General features: G+C 42.5%; 1 protein-coding gene across 1 annotated transcript in view; it reads right to left on the bottom strand.

Annotated features, from left to right (window-relative positions):
• The window catches only part of LOC126353801 (protein THEM6-like), a 189,740-nt gene that overhangs the window by 97,838 nt on the left and 69,340 nt on the right, over nucleotides 1–22,562 (bottom strand). The window contains exon 2 of the mRNA XM_050002897.1: nucleotides 6,648–6,870. Within this exon, the coding sequence (XP_049858854.1) occupies nucleotides 6,648–6,807 (160 nt within the window). The 5' untranslated portion in view covers nucleotides 6,808–6,870. The remainder of the gene's footprint in view (nucleotides 1–6,647; nucleotides 6,871–22,562) is intronic.

Below are 22,562 nucleotides of genomic sequence, written 5' to 3'. Positions count from 1 at the left end.
CTAAATATCTTAGGATCATTTCCCGTTTATATGAGTTGCCCTTAAAAATATTCAACATAATTCTCTGTCGTATTCATCAAGTACAGAAGTCAGAACTGTTATTAAATTACGGATTTAACTTATTTTATGTCTTTTGTATATTTCATTAACTCGCAATTCTAGCCAGTGCACATACCACTTGAGTGCAGGTTCACAGTTACAGGTTATTATATGAAGCGAATCAGCAGTGGGGCACGGTTCGACCCTGTGACTACATCGAGCTATTCTTTTTAGACAGAGCCGTGCACAGCGCCAAGTACCTGAAAAACGAGTAACCACAGGAAGACAACTGGTTTGTTCGTATGGGATGCTGTTTGGAAGAACTACACTAGCAGCAACCGTTAGGTAATTATGCGGGTGGGAACACGTGTCCACTCTTGTCTCTCCCCTCCCCCTTGCTGACATCCGTGGCTATACGAACTACTCTGAGCGGTTTTTTCTTTTTTGAGTCTATTGGCTTTCAGACCGTGCCCATTCAGCCATCTCAATGTCAATTATGACGATACGACCGTCTGAGAACAGGCAACTGCTGATAAGTGGAAACGCCTGCTAAAGTAGGGAAGTAAAACTGATGCTTTCTGATAGTAGCCATCGACAAGAGGTGTGAAATATTTTATCATCTAATGCAGTCATCCACGTCTTTGAAGGCATTTCTGTAATCTGAATAAGAAGAAATGGTCGTATGACGGATTTGGCTGGGGGACCTTATCTGACGTTCTTCCGCTTGGTGCAACTATTTCTATTTGACTCCATATCGACGACTCGTCAATGAAGATGAGATGAAATAATGATATTTCAATGACTAACAGTGTATCAAGTGCATTAACACTGTATTAAATGCACTCAGTATCGATCTCAATCAAATAAAAAGGAGAATAATAATCTCGACAGCTATATCCATCAAGTTGACCTCAGATCAAATATTTAAACAGCAGCAAAGGATAACCAGCACACAAATCGAAAAGAGCTTTTGGCTTCCATATTATATCCACAACTGAATGAATGTTAAAGACAAAGAAGTAAGATCTTATTAAGTTCTACAGAAAGGTCTTGGAAACAGAAAAGGCCCGTACGACCAAGGAAAATTAGTATTTTAGTCTCATATAAGGGGCTTTCGAAAAGAAACGAGCCGGAGGCATAATTACAGAAACCAGTACCTGTATGTTAGAAGTATTGTCCTTGGCTGTTTAGACACTTGTCCCATTGAGACAAGGCGGTGAGTGGCTGTCGCCTAAAATTCCTGGGGCAGCGAAGGTAACCAGTTCCACACGTACAGTTGGACGTCGTCGCCCGAGGTGAATCGTTTTCCCTCAGAGCCTTGTTAAGGGGACTAAAAATGGTGTAATCACAGAGAGAGGTCCAAATTGTATGGAGGGTGGCCGAGTACCACCCATTTGAATTTCTGCAGGAGTGCCGCGAATGTGTTGGCCGTATGAGGCTTCGCATTGTCTTTGAGTAGAATGACCCCGTGGGTGATACTGCCTGGTCGTTTTGATTTGACAGCTTGGCGAAGGGTGGTCAAGGTTTGCGAGTAACTCTCGGCAGTCACTGTTGTCCTATGCTTCAGGAAGTGAATCAGAAGGGGGGCCGTCTTGGTCAAAGAAGAACGTCAGCATATGGTCAAACGATTCACCTCTGACGACGACGTGCAGCTGTACGTGCGGAACTGGTTAACATCGCAGCCCCAGGAATTTTATTAGACAGCCATTCACGATCTTGTGTCACAGTGGGACAACTGTCTCAATAGCCAGGGTCAATACTTCTAACATACAGGCACTGGTCTCTGTAAATATGCTCTTTTCTTTTTGAACGCCCCTTATAGTTAAAAGTATGTTACTGACAAAGCTGAATATAATTACAAAACTCAAACCAACATTTCCACTGTCTTTGCAGCTGTCCTTTTCAGATGGTAGTCATAATGCTCAAAAAGATTTCATTGAAACTGTAACTAGCCCTGGATGGCTACACCCAACTATAGTTGGTTGGTTTGGGGAAGGAGACCAGACAGCGTGGTCATCGGTCTGATCGAATAAGAGAAGGATGGGGAAGGAAATCGGCCGTGCCCTTTCAGAGGAACCATCCCGGCAATTGCCTGGAGTGATTTAGGGAAATCACTCCAAACCCAAATCAGGATGGCGGGACGCGGGATTGAACCGTCGTCCTCCCGAATGCGAGTCCAGCGTCTAACCACGGCGCCACCTCGCTCGGTCCCAACTACACATGAATGAGATTCAAGGATGTGACCGTTTGATGGCCAGCTATTGTTCCCAGTATTGCCAGACAAGACGCGGCGCAAGATCTACCGGTTCTGTAATGCTTCACCTCAGAACGAACCAGTTGACGAAACAATTCTACGTGCCGTACTACCTAGATGCAGAAGAAATCAGAATGCTCGTATCACAATGACACTACTTGTGGCGTGTTAGTACTTACGTGACTATTTTACGACTTCCGTTTCGTTCCGCAGTGATAAGTTTCAAATTGCTCCCCAGCAGGGATCTAGCAGGTTATTAGAGAAATTTCCTTGCGCTCCGCGCAAAAAACAGCGGAGCTTGTGCGCAGCATCAAGGCAAGAGGTGTGTAGAAACGTTTTGAGCTCTGGAAGGATTGAAAGTAGACGCATGTGGAGTCAAATGTCTCATAGTATTAAAGTGATCTCTAACTGATCGTACTTAGTAAGAACGCAAAATTGGGTGTTAACTCTTACATGACATTTTCGGCGTTGGGGGGCATGAAGCTACTCGTTCAATGCAGTTGGGTTGGCCGCGAAATGAAACTACTTGTAATGTAAGAACAATTTCAAAATCTAAAGACATTCGCGGACCAATTCAACACAAATCGTTTCCTAAGTGACGTCAACTGTTTTCTATTGCGTCGAAGCAGAACGCAATAGATGTGGGAGACTGCAGAGCTATGTCGGGCCTGGCTCTCCAGCGCTTACGTGTATGACTGGGAACCGAGAGATCGCGGGATCTAATCCCGGCCGGGCCCTGGTTTTCTCAGTTTGCATTTTAACCTAGGCGTCACCTACCAACGGTGTGAGAAGTCTTTAAATCGGCACGTGGTTCGGATTTTACGTTAAACTATAGATCCACTTTCGCCATTTGTATAACTGGGATAGGTTAGGGATACACAAGATGTGGCCTCCAATAGAAAGACTTGCACCAGGCCAGTAAGCCACACGAAATAATAATAATAAAAAATTGTCAAGAAGAGCTTAGTTCAACACAGAGGTACCAGCCGCAACAGCAAGGAACCATCTTCCTTCGTCACTTTGGACAGATGGTAAACGATGAAGAGCACTGTGTCGAAAGTTACTGGAGAAAAATTAGAGTGCCCACAGGATGCAGACGCGTGTTCGCCATAGTTAACTTCTAGGAACTGACACACTTACTGCTTGTATCCCAGAATGCGAGGCCAAATCTTTCATGTAGCGTGCAATCTAATTCCAATACAAACACGAATAGAAAGAAGAAAACCAGCAGGAGCTTACGTTACAAAGGATGTCTCATGCACCTCTCTCTCCATATTTGAAATCTATTTTACTGCATCAAGTCTGCAGTTTTACTGACAGCCCGCAAAATAATTCGGATCCAACAACGATCTCCCCTCCCCTGGGTTTTAGAAGGTATTTACATTTTTCAGTAACCCCGTGAGAAGTTTCTAGTCTCCCATCGGACGCCTCCCTAAATTGCAGATAGGAGAATGCTCTCTAGGTATGGGGAATCACAGGGAAATTAAAATTAGCAGCTGCTACCTTGTAGTTGCTTATTGTCTTATCAACGGCTAAAGGAAGACAACCTTTACTAAAAATTACTTGGTCCTCCAGGCTGGGAGGCGATGTGATGGACCAGCTGCTCCTCTTCTGTCGGGAGGAAAAAAGCCAAGACAATACAGCCGAGCTAACGCCAATTCTCCAAATATTTCATTACTGGTGAACCAACATATTGTGTGTATCCTATAACGCTTAGTGCACTGACTTCACGCTCCTAATACAATCCCATGTGTGTATGGAATCAGCGTTTATCTTATATGAGGCTCACCGCCCATTTTACCTTCTTCTTTTCTTCTTTGCGGATGCACAAACAGTGCCCAATACGGGAATCGGCAAAAAGCCGTGAATAATGAGTATAATTGGCAGGGGCACTATGAATATAGTGCGGGACATTAAGTTGGTAATGTGGGTCTCACGGGAAGCGTCTCAGAGAGAAGTTCCTGCAGTCGGTTGGTTGGTTGTTTGAGGTTTAAGGAACCAAACAGCAAGGTCATCAGTCCCTTGTTTCAAATATGGCCCATTCCGCTAATGGGATATCTCAGGAAAGTCAGAACAATAAAAGGGAAAAAGGAAAAACCGTAAAAGGGCAGTCATGTTGTCAATGGTAAAAAACAAAATGAGGGAAGTCGGCACGAGGACGAACCCAACGCTATGCTGAAGCAGCATAGGAAAGACCACCTGTGACTTAAAAGGTGCAACCGCTAGAATGTAGAAATACGTATAGGAAAAGGAGACTAACCAATCCTTAAAAAGGTAAGAACAGTAAAAGGGGAAGAAAAGAGGATCTCTGTCAGGGAGGTGAATCGGGAATCTCCAAACACGGCTTACAGTGGGGAGACACCCAAACACTCACCGCCCTGCCCCAACACCAGAGAGATTAAAAAACTTAAAACTCAGAATAAAAACTACTTTCCCGGAGGAAACCGAGAATCAGACCATCCGGGAATCGTCAGCCAACAAAGGTAAAGTGTGGTGGAGTCTGTACTTAGCACGCAGAGCCAAAAGAAGGGGGCATTCAACCAAAATGTGGGCTACTGATTTGAAGGCTCCACAACCACAAAGTGGGGGTGGCTCATGACGCAAAAGAAAACCATGGGTCAGCCTGGTATGGCCAATGCGGAGACGACACAGTGTGGTCGAGTCCTTTCGGGAGAGGCGAAAGGAAGAACGCCACGGGCCTGGTGTCACAGGGGAGTAGCCTCCCAAGAATTGGCCCATGACTGTGCGAAGTGGGATTTGATGTGAAGCAGTAAATCCGCTGCAGGAGGGGTTACAGAAAACGGGGGTTAAGTGATCCTGCAGTCGCACTATCCTCTGTGTCCTCGGTGGCGCAGAAGGATAGAGCGTCTGCCATGTAAGCAGGAGATCACAGGTTAGAGTCAAGGTCGGGGCACACATTTTCAACTGTCCCCGTTGACGTATATAAACGCATGTATGCAGCTAGGGGTATTCACTTCATTATAATGACCTTTGGTTGTTATCTGGTGCACCCTTACAGTACAGTGATGCGTCGATCGTATTCTAATAACCAGTTCTGTTGCTCTTCATGCCAAGCCATACCAGACTTACATTTCAGCAAGACAGTTGCAGCTCGTACCGAGAGTTTCTACCGCTAGTGTTTGAGATTTTCCAACGCTGCCCTGGCCAACATGTTTGCCGGATCTCTCCCCAGTTGAGAACTTTTGTTGTTGTTGTCTTCAGTCCTGAGACTGGTTTCATGGAGCTCTCTATGCTGCTCTATCCTGTCCAAGCTTTTTTATCTCCCAGTACCTACTGCAGCCTACATCCTTCTGAATCTGCTTAGTGTATACATCTTTGTCTCCCTCTACGATTTTTACCCTCCACGCTGCCCTCCAATACTAAATTGGTGATCCTCGATGTCTCAGAACATGTCCTACCAACCAATCCCTTCTAGTCAAGTTGTGCCACAAGCTACTCCTCTCCCAAATTCTATTCTATACCTCATTAGTTATGTGATCTACCCATCTAATCTTCAGCATTCTTCTGTAGCACCACATTTCGAAAGCTTCTAATCTCTTCTTGTCTAAACTAGTTATCGTCCACGTTTCACTTCCACACTGTCCATTCCGTTCAACTGCTCTTCCGACTCCTTTGCTGTCTGACAATTACAATGTCATCGGCGAACGTCAAAGTTTTTATTTCTTCTCCATGGATTTTAATATCTATTCCGAACTTTTCTTTTGTTTCCTTCATTGCTTGCTCAATACACAGATTGAATAACATCGGGGATAGGCTACAACACTGTCACACTCCCTTCCCAACAACTGCTTCCCTTTCATGCCCCACGACTCTTATAACTGCCATCTGCTTTGTGTACCAATTGTAAAGAGCCTTTCGCTCCCTGTATTTTACCCCTGCTACCTTCAGAATTTGAAAGAGTATTCCAATCAATTTACAAGTACGTCTCTACAAACAGCTCGGAATTTCAATGATATAGCGCACTATTTAGAAAATATAGCACATTATCCCTCAGGAGGACATCCAGAAACTATCAATAATTAATGTCAAGCTGAACAACTGCTTGCATAAGGACCAGAGGTGGACCAACGCGCTATTGACTTGCTCAGTTGGTCAATCTCCTCCTCTTGAATAAATCAAACAAGATTTCTGGAATCATGTTAGTCTGTACATGTACATCAGACCTACAGATTTCAGCCCTTTACGGGTAATTCCTTCTGGCGCGTAGCTTCTTTTGACTTAGTGTATCCGGAAACGTTTTTGCTTCTAGTACTGTATACTTTTTCACCTTGACTGTTTTCGCTATTATGATACGTCTTTTACACATTCGTATGACTAATTTAGACATGCTCACCATAGGTGTAGGTCTGGTCGAGGATGGCGACCTTCGACTTGAAGAACCTGGCGATGAGGACGCTGATTGCCATGCGCATGAAGTAGTGGAACTCTAGCGTGAGGTAGAGCGTGAGCACGAGCAGCGCCACGCCCCCCAGCACGTAGCACAACACCAGCATGGCGGAGTCCTCGGCTGCCGGCTGCAGGCTACCAGGCCATCACGTCAGCACTCCGGTGCGCTCCTGCGGGCACACACAGCATTCTGAGTGACAGGTCTCAACAGTCCCGCTCTTATAGGCTTTTGAACAATCGCCCCATTGTTGAAAGAACAATATTTAGGTATTAAAAATTATTTCATTACGTACAAAATTAAACATATAAGACGTCAGCCTCAGTTGCAAATAGAAACCAATCTTTACCTAGGTTTCAGCCAAAATAATTCGGCCTTCTTCAGAAGCTGTTGACACTAAACTGTTGCATGCCGAAGTTTGGCCATGTCAAGTATAAACTATAGCACCGTAGCACCCATAATTCTACATTAACTTAGCTGAAGCCGGCCGGTGTGACCTAGCGGTTCTAGGCGGTTTAGTTTGGATTCGCGCGACCGCTACAGTCGCAGGTTCGAATCCTGCTTCGGGCATGGGTCGGGTTGTTTTGGGGAAGGAGACTGTACAGCTAGCTCATGAGTCTCATTGGATTAAAGAAAGGGAAGGGAAGTGAAGTGGAAGGAAGGAAGGGGAAGGTAATCGGTCGTGCCCTGTGAAAGGAACCATCCCAGAATTTGCCTGGAGCGATATAGGGAAGTCACGGAAAACCTAAATCAGGATCGCCGGACACGGGATTGAACCGTCGTCCTCCCGAATGCGAGTCCAGTGTCGCTCGGTGCGCTTCGGGCATGGATGTGTTTGATGTCCTTAGGTTAGTTAGGTTTTAGTTGTTTTAAGTTCTAGGGGACTGATGACCTCAGATGTTAAGTCCCGTAGTGCTCAGAGCCATTTTTTGAACGAGGTCGGTAGGCCGCGAGACTGCACTGGAACTAATCGCAGCGTGCAGCTATGTGCCGAGCACCGCTGACGGTCATGCACATGCGCGCGTGGAAATGTAGGTGCATAACAGCAGCTACCTTTACGATAGTAATTGGATTAATATAACCACTAAAACTGTTAATGGCGTAATATTTAACCCAAGTTACTTCTGAGGACAACGAGAACCATATAAACGGATTCAGAGCCCGTAAGAAAGACTAGCTATTACTCTGCAAAATTATTCCTCAATTTTAAATATTTTACTATTCCACTGAAGAAAGTGGAGCCAGGCGTCGGCGACTGCAAAGGCAACTTAACGTCAGGGCCGGTGAAGCAAGGGTTGAGAACCTTCGGAAAGTTCTTATTTCTCAATTGTAGCTTGTTATTAAGTAGGGTTCTTTTATCAAGCAACAGGTGTTTAAAAATTTGCAACTCCTCAAGGATGTCAAGCGTTGTGCCTTTAACTTCGCAATTCAATAGCTCTGTGTTATTTGGTGGATTGGGAGTATGGACCAATTGAACAAGGTGTTCGGCGAAAGTCGAGCCATTCTTGGCACCACCACTTTTCGTGGGTGTGTGCTCTTTAAATCTAGCTGAGAGGGTTATCCCTGTCTGGCCTAACTTTGGCATGCAATAGTTTCTTAAGAAGGCCAAATTATTTTGGCTGAAACCTAGGTAAAGATTGGTTTCCATTTGCAACTGACGGTGACGTGTTATATGTTTAATAATAACAGTTGCTGATGGGGCTGCAAGATGTTAAAAATTCTTAACTTACAAAATTGTTTCAAATACTCTTCTCAGTTTCAAACATGCTATTCAGCCAAAAAAAAAATTATCACGGAAGTTTACATTAAATGTGCAGAACATTATAGTTCATATAATTACATGAAGATTTAAACATAAACCCCTTACCATGTTTACGAGAGATTTGAAGAAAGCTTTTTAGTAGTATTAGCAGTAATGGTGTCTTTTACTCAGAAAGTATCTTTTGATTTTCCATAAAATTTCGGGCGAAGTGCCGGATGGCTACAGTTTGTTGCCACGATATTTCAGAGCACAATCTTCTGGCCATCTTCGGGTGAGTATTCACCTGAAGCAAGTTGCCGATACTCGGCAGTTCGCCCGAAATTTTATGGACCACTCTGTTCGCTGGGAATGTTTTAAATCTCACACCATTTCATTTGTTGTGACCTGGGTTGCATAATACAGCAATTTTTTAATTACTTTCAAAATTAGTGACTTTCGTTACATACATCTGTTACACATATGGATAACAGTAGTTTCCCATTTTTTCCAGACTCGTTTCAGGCACTTTGGCTAACACACGAAAACTGACCACCACTGCGTTAATAATTAGAGCAAAAATATGGTAATTTCAGACGTTCGGACTAATTAACTGAGTTTTGTAGGTTGTGTGTGTGTGTGTGTGTGTGTGTGTGTGTGTGTGTGTGTGTGTGTGTGTGTGTGTGTGTGTGTGTGTGTGTGTTTCATAATTATTTACATTTTATAACGTCCACAAGGTAGAGATTATTGGTACTGATAATCCTCTTGTTAATGGGAATTAGACTGATTACTTGCTCTTTAAGAACTACGAGTTGTAATCTCAATCACTACAATATACTTTGAAACTGATCTGTTATTTGTCACATGGATAAGTGGACTGACTGAATGAAACAATGTTTCAACGTGACACACAGCGCATACCTACAGCGTTTGGATTGTAGGAATCCGATGAAATTAATTTCTCAAACGCCCCGTCGGAGGCCACGGGTTCGTTACACCAAAATCCTCAAAATACCCCTGAACATCCAAAATTGTTTCAGTGGAGCTCAGATTCATCCAATACATGATCACTTTCCGATCTGTACAGAAAAATCAAATGATGTGTACATCACGTAAGCAGCCTGTTACACTATGTCTTTCTCACACATGAACTGGTTTGTCTGTTTAAGCTTATACCATATATTTGGTATAAAATAGTCGCCAGGACTTCATAATGACACATTTAGCAAATTCAAGGACACCACTCCCTACCACCTACCTAATGATTCGCGACAAGCGGTGCCCTCTATCAGTGTTGCCGCATTACCATCCGTGAATGGAATAGGAAACGGGAGCGTATTTTTTACGGAAGCTGCTAGTGACACCGACCTCAAAGCTTAGCGTTCCGTATCGATGCTCTCGAAAAAGTAAAAGATATCTATCGAAATATGTATGTTCATGTTAACTCTAGAGCACGAATCGCTAGAACAGAGAGCTAACATCGGAAAATAGACTGCATAACATTCGAGATGTACTGTGGACTTTTAAAGCATTTAGTGCATTTCGATTGTTGGGTTACTTTTCGAGAGTAGCTGAAAAAACTTTAGAGTGTTAAGAAGAAACCAGACAAACGTTTTGGTTTTAAGGCTTTGACACTAGAATGTCTTATTCAGAATCCTACTATAAATAATTGCCCATCTATGTATTTTGGCTTTGAAAGTATTCATGGAAGGAAATTTATTCTAAAACTTACGCCGATTGTTGAGATTTTTTCGTAAGTAATGTGTGTAAATTTGTTTTTGAAACTAACGAATAAGAAACGTTCGAAAGCAAGTACGAGAAGCGGAATTTAAGTTTTCTATCATATTAAAACGTAACAACAAAGGAAAAACTTGAGAATCTAATGACATTTAGTCTTCTGCTGCGTTTTTACATCTGCATTTGAAGATTTATGTCAGGAACTACTGTGGCAATGACGACAGTTTTCCTTAACACACTCACCGATTCGCGAGGAAGTTCGATGTTCAGAATTTACCACCGATACGCTTGATAAGTCTCACGGCAGTAGATACTTCGTGCTACCATTACGAAGACGGGCCGGTCGCTACTAACCAGCCATCACCGACACGCTGTTGTTGAACCTACAAGATGTCCAGGAAACTACACACATCAAAAAAGTTTTGCATCACTTCGGTTCCGAGACTTTCGGAACTCGTACAGAAAGTTGGAATAGAGATCAACATAATCACTTCAGCCCTTTTTATTGCTCATGAAAACCACGCATTGCAGTTGTAACACTATACAGCGAGACCTTCAGAGATGGTGGTCCAGATTGCGGTGCACACCGGTACATCTAATAACCAGTAGCACGTCCTCTTGCATTGATGCATACCTGTATTCGTCGTGGCATACTATCCACAAGTTCAAGGCACGGTTGGTCCAGATTGTCCCACTGCTCAACGGCGATTCGGCCGAGAGTGTCTGGTGGGTCACGTCGTCCATGAACAGCCCTTTTCAATCTATCCCAGGCATGTGCGACAGGGTTCATGTCTGAGGACATGCTAGCCACTAGTCGAGCGATGTCGTTATCCTGAAGGAAGCCAGTGTCTAAGGCGTTCAGCCTGACGGGGTTGCCTCCAAACACGTCTCCGACGATTGTGTGGTTTAAGGCATATGCGACACTCATCGGTGAAGAGAACGTGATGCCAATCCTGATCGGTCCATTCGACATGTTGGGCCCATCTGTACCGCGCTACACGCCGTGGTTGCTAAGGTGGACCGCGCTATTGACGTCGGGATCGAAGTTGCGCATCATGCAGCCTATTGCTCACAGTTTGAGTCGTGACAGACGTCCTGTGGCTCCACGAAACTCATTCAGCATGGTGGCGTTGTTGTCACTGTTGCTGTCTCAACACCAACATTTGTTTTCAAACAACAGCCACCGTCTCCACCATATCATATGACAAAAATTTCCATTAGGAACTGTTGGTTTTAGTCAAATGTGTGACTAATGAAAACATGACGCCCTGTATCTTACACACTGGGTTTTTGTCCGAATTTCGTGGTGTACTAAACTAGCCAGCGTGAAGTAGAGATAGCAAAATAGAAGTGATTTGCTTGGAAGGAATCTAGAAAAAAATATTTCACTAACAGCTGCTGATACGTATGCAAATGAAGTGGCTAAGTTCATCTCTTCAAGCGCTAGTCATTTTTCGTTTAGAAAGTTACATTGGTATGATATTTAACTAATTGGCTTCCTTCGAACCAAGTACTAAACTCTTTAGATTCTGAGAACCGCTTTCTAAACAGAACTTATTTTAAAGTATGAAAGTGTCAAGGTTTCTAAAATTCTTTGTCTAAAAATAAGAAATGAAACCGATCACAGCAATATATAATGCACCTTCTAATGATGCTCATAAGCAGCTACAGCATATGAGGTGCTGATTGAGATTTCTCTTTCCTGATACATGAAAAATTCTCTATTCAAAATTGAGACCAAAAAGTTGTTGGCATATTTCTATTACCAGGGCCCAAAGGTGTAAAAAGTCCCAAGGCCACACAGCAACAGGCTGCACGGTCTGCATAACCCATCATACAAATATTCTCTAGAACTCTTTACAATTCTATGATGATAAGCTAAATATTTAACTTTAAATTCTCAATCGGCACCTCACCTGCTGTACATGATTCCGAGCATCATTCAAAAAGCTAGTCTAATATTTCTCTAATTTATTCTTAGTACTAGACAAATCACTTCACAAAACACTTAATCCTTTTTGTTTAGAAACATTTAATTGTTTCTTACGTGGAAGGGTATATTTTGTGTTTAGGATTGGACGCCAGGTTATAGCGACAAAAATCATCCACATACAATTCAGCAATCGGCAGTAACAATGTTTGCCTATTCAGGAAAATTTATTCTGGAAAGAGAGCCGCCAGTTTTCGTAGAAAACTACGGCTCTCAGGAAATGAAACTGTGCACATCTGAGAGGACATTCAGACGAGTACGTGGCTGTTAATGTAATCACCAGTCGCTTCTAGGAATCCACCTGCTGAATTCGCGTGCCGCATGCTAGTCGCTCTTTCATTTCCCCCGAGATGTCAAGCATATGGAACTTCCTGACATGAGGGGTAGGTGGTCTGACAGCAAAAGTTTATTAAAACTCAGAGAGAGAGAGAGAGAGAGAGAGAGAGAGAGAGAGAGAGAGAGAGAGAGAGAGAGAGAGAGAAAGCCTACAGCGGACTTTAAATTGGCGACACAGCAGCAGGCAGACAATCTTGTCATACCGTAACAGTAAATCCACGACAGTGAAATAATGTAAAACGCGCATTCATTTAATACAATTCGTAACATTTCGTTCGAACCGTTTTGGAAACGTGTCGTTATTGTAAATAAACATGGAGTTCTCACAAAGGCGTCACCATCCAAAGCAGGAACGTAACTATTATACATCGGTAATGATAAACACGTGCTGTTCTGCAGCGAAGGGTGTTTATGTGCAGCAGACTGAGTTGTTCAGGTAAGCTGGTGGATCAAAACGTGTATTCCTTCATTTAGTATTTGGCTCTTAAGACTCTGGGGTGAGGAATTTGAAATTACCACAGTATATGGCTACTTCAGTTTTAAAATTCTCAGACCATTCGCAAGGAGAGTCGAGGAATTTATTACGTCTTGTGATAATCTTATCACAAAATTACGATGATACTAAGACTTACCCGTGAGTAAATTGTAACTTTGTTTTTGCTATTTGGTCTATCTCTATATATATTTGACTTCGCCACTGATGATTTACTATGCGGCACGTAACTATTGTTTGTTAATCGGTAGAAACGGAACTCCTCTAGGATCACTTTGTTACTGACTGTCAGTCTCAAAATTTCATTTGTTATCGTATCTTACGAGAAAAATGTTTCTATTATTTGTTATCCGACGTCAAATTTTAAATTTAAACAATCTATAATTCTGCATTCAGGTTGACAGGGTCGCAATGGCGGAAGTCAACCATCCTTCAAGGTATGACTATTGGTCATATGACGTACTGCGGCATTTACCCATTATGGGATATCCAGAAACGATTACTGCACGTAGATATGGCCAAGAGAATTTTCATACTAGTTGGTGCAACGAACTGCAGCAACTGCAACCAAATGGTACAGTTGGTGTGGGACAGAAGGATGGATAAATGAACAAACCGTTTGCTTTAGTATCTCATGATGAATGGATGAACGGATATCAATTTGAATCTCAGTGAATTTCCAAGATCCAGCTTATTATAAGGATGTAAATACAATCAATTGGTTTTGGAAAGCACCACTCGACAGAACGAAGCATCTAAGAAATGTGAGTTTCTCTATATGTGTACGCTTATCAAGGCGCTTGGTGTGCAGGATTTGAGCAAATAAATGGCAGCCTATGTCAATTCGTCAGCAACACACTTAACGAGTACGTATTTACCTAGTGATAGGCCCTAATTAACTAGCTTTCTAACTTTCGGTAAGAGTTTTCTGTGTAAATTGCGGCATGTATATGCTAGGGTGACAGATGCAAGCTTGGTTATAAATTCACAAGTGCTGCGGGATATTAATTTACAAGGGAACATTTCAGAGTGCGAATAAACAATCTTTATGGAACTTGCCGAGTGTGTTAGAGGGGCAAAAATAGTGAAATACTTTTTTGTTTGTGCCCAATTTCAAAAAATGGTTCAAATGGCTCTGAGCACTATGGGACTTAACTACGGAGGTCATCAGTCCCCTAGAACTTAGAACTACTTAAACCTAACTAAGCTAAGGACATCACACACATCCATGCCCGAGGCAGGATTCGAGCCTGCGACGGTAGCAGTCGCGCGGTTTCGGGCTGAAGCGCCTAGAACCGCTTGGCCACCGCGGCCGGCGCCCAATTTCACTTTTATAGGTAAAACACACCCAGGAAGGTAATTTGGCGTATTAGGTTCAGAAAGAATATTTTAGAAACATTGATATATAGAAACTGTCTTTCATAGAGAAGTTGATAGGTATGTCACATTCTTTGAAAAATTATAAGCTAATCAACTTACGATTTGAAATTTTTCAAAATACCCTACCACGATTATTTTGAAGTGAAACTTCTATAACACAAATAAAAGAAGTTTTCAAGCCATAAACCTCCGTATGTAATAATGGTGGTTTTTGAAATATATTTGGAAAATAAGCTGCGCACAGTGTGCTGTGAGTATATTCAACATACCTAACTAAATGTCTAAACATTCATTATTTAATTAATTATTAATTTTACTTACATTTGTTCCATGTTTTAAGTTAGAGTTTTACATTAATTTTTGATACAAAATTATTATAAACATAATCTGCAAAGCAATGCTTAAGAGCATCTTTTTTTACACAACGTACATAAAATGAACGAAATTTCTTTACTTAATATACACGGTGGAGAACACAGGATTTCAAACTGCCACGAGCGAGCCTCTGAATATCCTGATTCATATCAGGCATATTTCAGTGCATTGGCAAGCCTTGGCGAAGTGAATTTATTATGTAGTGGTGACTGCAGCTTGATTATATTGTTTCTCAAATGGAGATTTACATCCGTCATTCAGCAGAACTAGATCTGAAAATCTGTTTTTCCATCTTCGAAAGCAATCTACGTACTACGGCTATACACCTGTGCCGTCGAGCCCTTTAGTGTCACCAGATGAACAAGTTTCTTGTCTTCAGGTAAGACGCTTGAAACGTTTTTCACAATTTAATTTTCGTTTCAACAATTTTTTCTTAATGGTGGAGTATTGTGCAAAAATTTCAAATTACTACGAAATTTGCATTTATATATCCTCGTTTAGGAGAAATTCCCTCTAACCCTAATATGCAAAATTACCTTTCAGGGTGTGTTTTACCCCTTAAAAGTGGAATTGGGCACAAACAAAAAACTACGTATTGCATTATGTTGCCCCTTCTACATACCAGTCAAGTTTAATCAAGATCGTTTCTTCACACTCGGGAATGTTTACTTGTTAGTGATTTCTGACGCGGGTAATGAGCACATCTGTCACACTGGCAACAGGTTCAATTATCTCTGGGTACAAAGATTTTTAACTTATACTTAAGAGTCTATGGACGTGAATTTGCAGGATTATGAGCAGATAAATGACATCTCACGAATAAAAATGTGGTTTATTGGGCCCCCGGAGTACGATTACATCTGACCAAATGGAAGTTCACACCTGGCTGGCCAGCTTATATTAGGCGTTGGTAGACAAGGTTTATAAACTAGCCAGGCAGGCAGAGGTTCTGGCAACAGTTGGCAGCACGGTAACACGCAAACGGTAGCGCGGTCGACAAAAACAGATAGGAGCACCAGTTATGCACCAAAATGCAAGCACAAGATACTTAAGGGCTATCGTAAAAGTGCAGAGACGGAGTGCGTTAAGTTGAGGAGCGTGTGCTCACTCACTGGAGGGGGCCATGAACCTGCGCTACTGCTCCGCTGGCAGTCTCGGTGGGTGGTCACCTTGCCTTGATTCGCTGCTTGATTTTGTTCACCTTAAGGAACAAAGTCCCCCCCCATGAACCATGGACCTTTCCGTTGGTGGGGAGGCTTGCGTGCCTCAGCGATACAGATGGCCGTACCGTAGGTGCAACCACAACGGAGGGGTATCTGTTGAGAGGCCAGACAAACGTGTGGTTCCTGAAGAGGGGCAGCAGCCTTTTCAGTAGTTGCAGGGGCAACAGTCTGGATGATTGACTGATCTGGCCTTGCAACATTAACCAAAACGGCCTTGCTGTGCTGGTACTGCGAACGGCTGAAAGCAAGGGGAAACTACAGCCGTAATTTTTCCCGAGGACATGCAGCTTTACTGTATGATTAAATGATGATGGCATCCTCTTGGGTAAAATATTCCGGAGGTAAAATAGTCCCCCATTCGGATCTCCGGGCGGGGACTACTCAAGAGGGTGTCGTTATCAGAAGAAAGAAAACTGGCGTTCTACGGATCGGAGCGTGGAATGTCAGATCCCTTAATCGGGCAGGTAGGTTAGAAAATTTAAAAAGGGAAATGGATAGGTTAAAGTTAGATATGGTGGGAATTAGTGAAGTTCGGTGGCAGGAGGAACAAGACTTCTGGTCAGGTGACTACAGGGTTATAAACACAAAATCAAGTAGGGGTAATGCAGGAGTAGGTTTAATAATGAACAGGAAAATAGGAATGCGGGTAAGCTACTACAAACAGCATAGTGAACGCATTATTGTGGCCAAGATAGATACGAAGCCCACACCTACTACAGTAGTACAAGTTTATATGCCAACTAGCTCTGCAGATGATGAAGAAATTGAAGAAAAGTACGATGAAATAAAAGAAATTGTTCAGATAGTGAAGGGAGACGAAAATTAATAGTAATGGGTGAGTGGAATTCAAGTGTAGGAAAAGGGAGAGAAGGAAACATAGTAGGTGAATATGGATTGGGGCTAATAAATGAAAGAGGAACCCGCCTAGTAGAACTTTGCACGGAGCACAACTTAATCATAGCTAACACTTGGTTTCAGAATCATGAAAGAAGGTTGTATACGTGGAAGAACCCTGGAGATACTAAAAGGTATCAGATAGATTATATAATGGTAAGACAGATTTAGGAACCAGGTTTTAAGTTGTAAGACATTTCCAGGGGCAGATGTGGACTCTGACCACAATCTATTGGTTATGACCTGTAGATTAAAACTGAAGAAACTGCAAAAATGTGTGAATTTAAGGAGATGGGACCTGGATAAACTGAAAGAACCAGACGTTGTACAGAGTTTCAGGGAGAGCATAAGGGAACAATTGACAGGAATAGGGGAAAGAAATACAGAAGAAGAAGAATGGGTAGCTCTGAGGGATGTAGTAGTGAAGGCAGCCGAGGATAAAGTAGGTACAAAGACGAGGGCTGCTAGAAATCCTTGGGTAACAGAAGAAATATTGAATTTAATTGATGAAAGGAGAAAATATAGAAATGCAGTAAATGAAGCAGGCAAAAAGGAATACAAACGTCTCAAAAATGAGATCGACAGGAAGTGCAAAATGGCTAAACAGGGATGGCTAGAGGACAAATGTAAGGATGTAGAAGCTTATCTCACTAGGGGTAAGATAGATACTGCCTACAGGAAAATTAAAGAGACCTTTGGAGAGAAGAGAACCACGTGTATGAATATCAAGAGCTCAGATGGCAACCCAGTTCTAAGCAAAGAAGGGAAGGCAGAAAGGTGGAAGGAGTATATAGAAGGTTTATACAAGGGTGATGTACTTGAGGACAATATTATGGAAATGGAAGAGGATGTAGATGAAGACGAAATGGGAGATACGATACTGCGTGAAGAGTTTGACAGAGCTCTGAAAGACCTGAGTCGGAACAAGGCCCCCGGAGTAGACCACATTCCATTAGAACTACTGACGGCCTTGGGAGAGCCAGTCATGACAAAACTCTACCATCTGGTGAGCAAGATGTTTGAGACAGATAAAATTCCATCAAACTTCAAGAACAATATAATATTTCCAATCCCAAAGAAAGCAGGTGCTGACAGATGTGAAAATTACCGAACTATCAGTTTAATAAGTCACAGCTGTAAAATACTATTGCGAATTCTTTACAAACTAATGGAAAAACTGATAGAAGTCGACCTCGGGGATGATCAGTTTGGACTCTGTAGAAGTGTTGGAACACGTGAGGTAATACTGACCCTACGACTTATCTTAGAAGCTAGATTAAGGAAGGGCAAACCTACGTTTCTAGCATTTGTAGACTTAGAGAAAGCTTTTGACAATGTTGACTGGAATACTCTTTTTCAAAGTCTAAAGGTGGCAGGGGTAAAATACAGGGAGCGAAAGGATATTTACAATTTGTACAGAAACCAGATGGCAGTCATAAAAGTCGAGGGGCATGAAAGGGAAGCAGTGGTTGGGAAAGGAGTGAGACAGGGTTGTAGCCTCTCCCCGATGTTATTCAATCTGTATGTTGAGCAAGCAGTAAAGGAAACAAAAGAAAAATTTGGAGTAGGTATTAAAATTCATGGAGACGAAGTAAAAACTTTGAGGTTCGCCGATGACATTGTAATTCTGTCAGAGGCGGCAAAGGACTTGGAACAGCAGTTGAACGGAATAGACAGTGTCTTGAAAGGAGGATATAAGATGATCAACAAAAGCAAAACGAGGATAATGGAATGTAGTCAAATTAAATCGGGTGATGCTGAGGGAATTAGATTAGGAAATGAGACACTTAAAGTAGTAAAGGAGTTTTGCTATTTAGGAAGTAAAATAACTGATGATGGTCGATGTAGAGAGGATATAAAATGTAGACTGGCAATGGCAAGGAAAGCGTTTCTGAAGAAGAGAAATTTGTTAACATCGAATATAGATTTATGTATCAGGAAGTCGTTTCTGAAAGTATTTGTTTGGAGTGTAGCCATGTATGGAAGTGAAACATGCACGATTACTAGTTTGGACAAGAAGAGAATAGAAGCTTTCGAAATGTGGTGCTACAGAAGAATACTGAAGATAAGGTGGATAGATCACGTAACTAATGAGGAGGTATTGAATAGGATTGGGGAGAATAGAAGTTTGTGGCACAACTTGACTAGAAGAAGGGATCGGTTGGTAGGACATGTTTTGAGGCATCAAGGGATCACAAATTTAGCGTTGGAGGGCAGCGTGGAGGGTAAAAATCGTAGAGGGAGACCGAGAGATGAGTACACTAAGCAGATTCAAAAGGATGTAGGTTGCAGTAGGTACTGGGAGATGAAGCAGCTTGCACAGGATAGAGTAGCATGGAGAGCTGCATCAAACCAGTCTCAGGACTGAAGACAACAACAACAAGGAACAAAGTAAACCTTTTGTCTGTCCATGCAGCACTCTGTATTCCTGCCTGAAGTAGGAGTACATGTTCTTTGTTAATGCGACACATGAATAGACTTCTGCATGATAACATGAAAATGTTGTTCAACGTTCTTGTCTACAGAGCTTGCTCAAAAGCTATGCTATGAATTTTCAGACCGATAAACATTCTAGAACTACGGTCTACGAAAAGACCAAAGATTCTCATCTAAACTATTTCTTGATTAAATTCGAAAATAATACTCCTGGAGCTTTTAATTTCATTTCGCGACCAAGACATAGCTGCGAGCTCCCCAAACACCATTTGTAAGTAGGCTGTTTAGGGTTATATGTTGGTAACGCCACGCAGCGCTCTGTATGAAAATCACTGACAGTTCTGTGTGCAGTCTGTGGCTGGTTGAACTCATTGTTGGAATATTCGCTTGTGAAGTGTTGGGCAGTTGGATATGAACAGCGCGTAGCTTTGGGCAGTTGGAGGTGACCCGCCACCAGTGGTGGATGTGGGGTGGGGTGGGGGTGGGGACAGAGGGGAGGGGGGGGAGAGAGAGAGAGAGAGAGAGAGAGAGAGAGAGAGAGAGAGAGCTATGCACGAGTTTTGAGCGGACGATCTGCTCGTGTGTCCGTTAGGAAAAGGAAATTTGTTTAATTGGATGTACAATATATAACTTTTGAACACTATTAAGGTAAATGGTAAATACATATCAAAATCTTTTATTTAGCTGGCTGTATTGGCGCTTGCTGTATTGTAGTAGTTTGAGTAACGAAGACTTTTGTGAGGTGATTCATGAATGGTATAGGTTATTGTTAGTCAGGGTCATTCTTTTGTAGGGATTATTAGTGATCAGAAAAAGAAGATAACTGAGTACGTTCAGTTGTACTCAGTTGTTTCAAAATCAAATAACTAATAGTTTTTCGAGCACTGTCATTTATAATTTTTCAAAGGGGATGTTTCACATTCACATATTTTGATTTAACGAGCAATCCTTCCACATGCACAGGCGTTTGTCTGAATCAGATGCTGAACTACTGGGTAGGTCCGTGTCTTACCCTGACAGCTTGGATAACATCGAATACAACACGGAAACTATAAACAGTCCATGGAATATACACAATAGCTACGTGTAGTCCATGTGTTTTTTCTTTTCATTACAGCAGTAGACTTTCTCCTCTTTAGCTTTGCGTGACGGAAGTCATGGGATACCTCTCAGTATCGTGTCGGACCTCCTTTTGCCCGGCGTAGTCCAGTAACTACGTGCCATGCATTCAACAAGTCGTTAGGAATCCCTTGCAGGGATATTGAGTCATGCACACTATAGTCATGCACACCTATAATTGTGAAAGTGTTGCCGGTGCTGGATTTTGCGCACGAACTGATCTCTGTTACGTCACACGAATTTTCGACGGTATTTATGTCGGGCGACCTGCGTGGCCATATCATCCGCTCTAACTGTCCAGAACGTTTTTTTTGTTTTATTTAACAAGTCGTAAACAATTGCAGCCCAGTGACATGGCGTATTGACATCCATAAAAATTTCATCGTTGTTTGGGAACATGAAAACCATGAGTAGCTGCAAATGGTCTCCAAGTATCCGAAATAACCACTTACAGTGAAGGATCGGTTCAGTTGGACCAGAACAGCCCACGCCATTATGGAGCCGCCACCAGCTTGCACAGTGCCGTACTGACAACTTGGTTCCACGACTTAGTTGGGTCTGCGCCACATTCTAACACTACCACCAGTTCTTACCAACTGATATCGTGACTTATCTGACCAGGCTACGGTTTCCTGTCGTCTAGGGTACAACAGATATGGTCACGAACCCACGAGGCAAGCTGATGGCGATGTCGTGCTATTAGCTAAGGCACTCGCGTCGGTCGTCTGCTGTCTTAGCCCGTTAACGCTAAATTTCGCCGCACTGTCCTAGCGGATACGTTCGTCGCACATCCCACATTGATTCCTGTGGTTATTTCACGCAGTGTTGCTTGTCTGTTAGCACTGACACCTCTCCGGAAACGCCGCTGATCTCGGTCGCTGAGTGAGAACCGTCGGCCACTGCATTGTCCCTGGTGAGAGGTAATGCCTGAAATTTGTTTTTCTCGTCACACACTCGACACTGTGGATCCCTAAATATTGCATTCCGTAACGATTTCCGAAATGGAATTTTCCATGTTTCTGTTAATTCCCGTCGTGCGACCATAATCACATCGGAAACGTATCCACATGAATCAGCTGAGTACAAATGACAGCTCCACCAACACACTGCCATTTTATAGCTTGTGTACGCGATAGTATCGCTATCTATGTGTGTATATATCGCTATCCAACGACGTGTCACCTCAGTATAAACAAAGCTTATCTACTACATGAGCCCATCAAAAGAAGCAGATTTAAAATTGTGACATTCAAATATCATAGCGGTTACGCATGGACACAGCTCTTCTCTACCACCGAAGAAGAAATCTTCATACACTTCACGGAAAAGGGGGGGAGGGGGGGAATCAAAAGAATTCAGTAATAAATTGCTCTTTGAATTTTGGACAGGGAAAGGTTCTTCTCACTGACAACTAGAACTTTTCGTATACTGCTATTTGCCGGTCGCTGTGGCCGAGCAGTTCTAGGTGCTTCAGTCCGGGACCGCGCTGCTGCTACGGTCGCACGTTCGAATCCTGCCTCGGGCATGGATGTGTGTGATGTCCTTAGGTCAGTCAGGTTTAAGTAGTTCTAAGTTCTAGGGGTCTGATGACCTCATACGTTAAGTCCCATAGTGCTTAGAGCTATTTGAACCAATATACTGCTACTTGCAACATCCTACTTTTTCTAAACCGCAATTTGTACATTGACAGCTTCGGAGACAATATACAAAAAGAACTCAGTGTTTATTTCTAATATTAAACCATTCTTCGAAAAAAAAAAATTCTGCAAAAATATACTCAAGAGTGTCACTGGTAATTATTTGTTTTTAGTTTGATATTGGAAAGTTGATTATTAAATGGAATATGCAGTAATACAGTCCTATTTATATGTATCAATGTGGATATGAAATTTTTTTATCTGTGTCACAATATATTTAGCTTTTTTTCAGTAAATTAAGTTTTGAATTCGTACTTTATTTCTTTTCAATGAGCTCGCACCCTCCATGTTGTGTTATCATATGCCTCCTCGGGAGGAGATCAGCCGCATAGGTAGTGAATTGCTGCCTTAAGAGTCTGCAGCTCGTGAACTACTGATTAGCGTTGAGGAGTTTCGCGTTTGATTCCCGGCCGCGCCGGAGATTCTCTTTTTGGTTGTAATTGATT

Source organism: Schistocerca gregaria, chromosome 3, assembly GCF_023897955.1.
Source record: "Schistocerca gregaria isolate iqSchGreg1 chromosome 3, iqSchGreg1.2, whole genome shotgun sequence".
NCBI classification, from domain to species: domain Eukaryota; kingdom Metazoa; phylum Arthropoda; class Insecta; order Orthoptera; family Acrididae; genus Schistocerca; species Schistocerca gregaria.
This window is presented reverse-complemented; position numbering and strand designations above follow the sequence as displayed.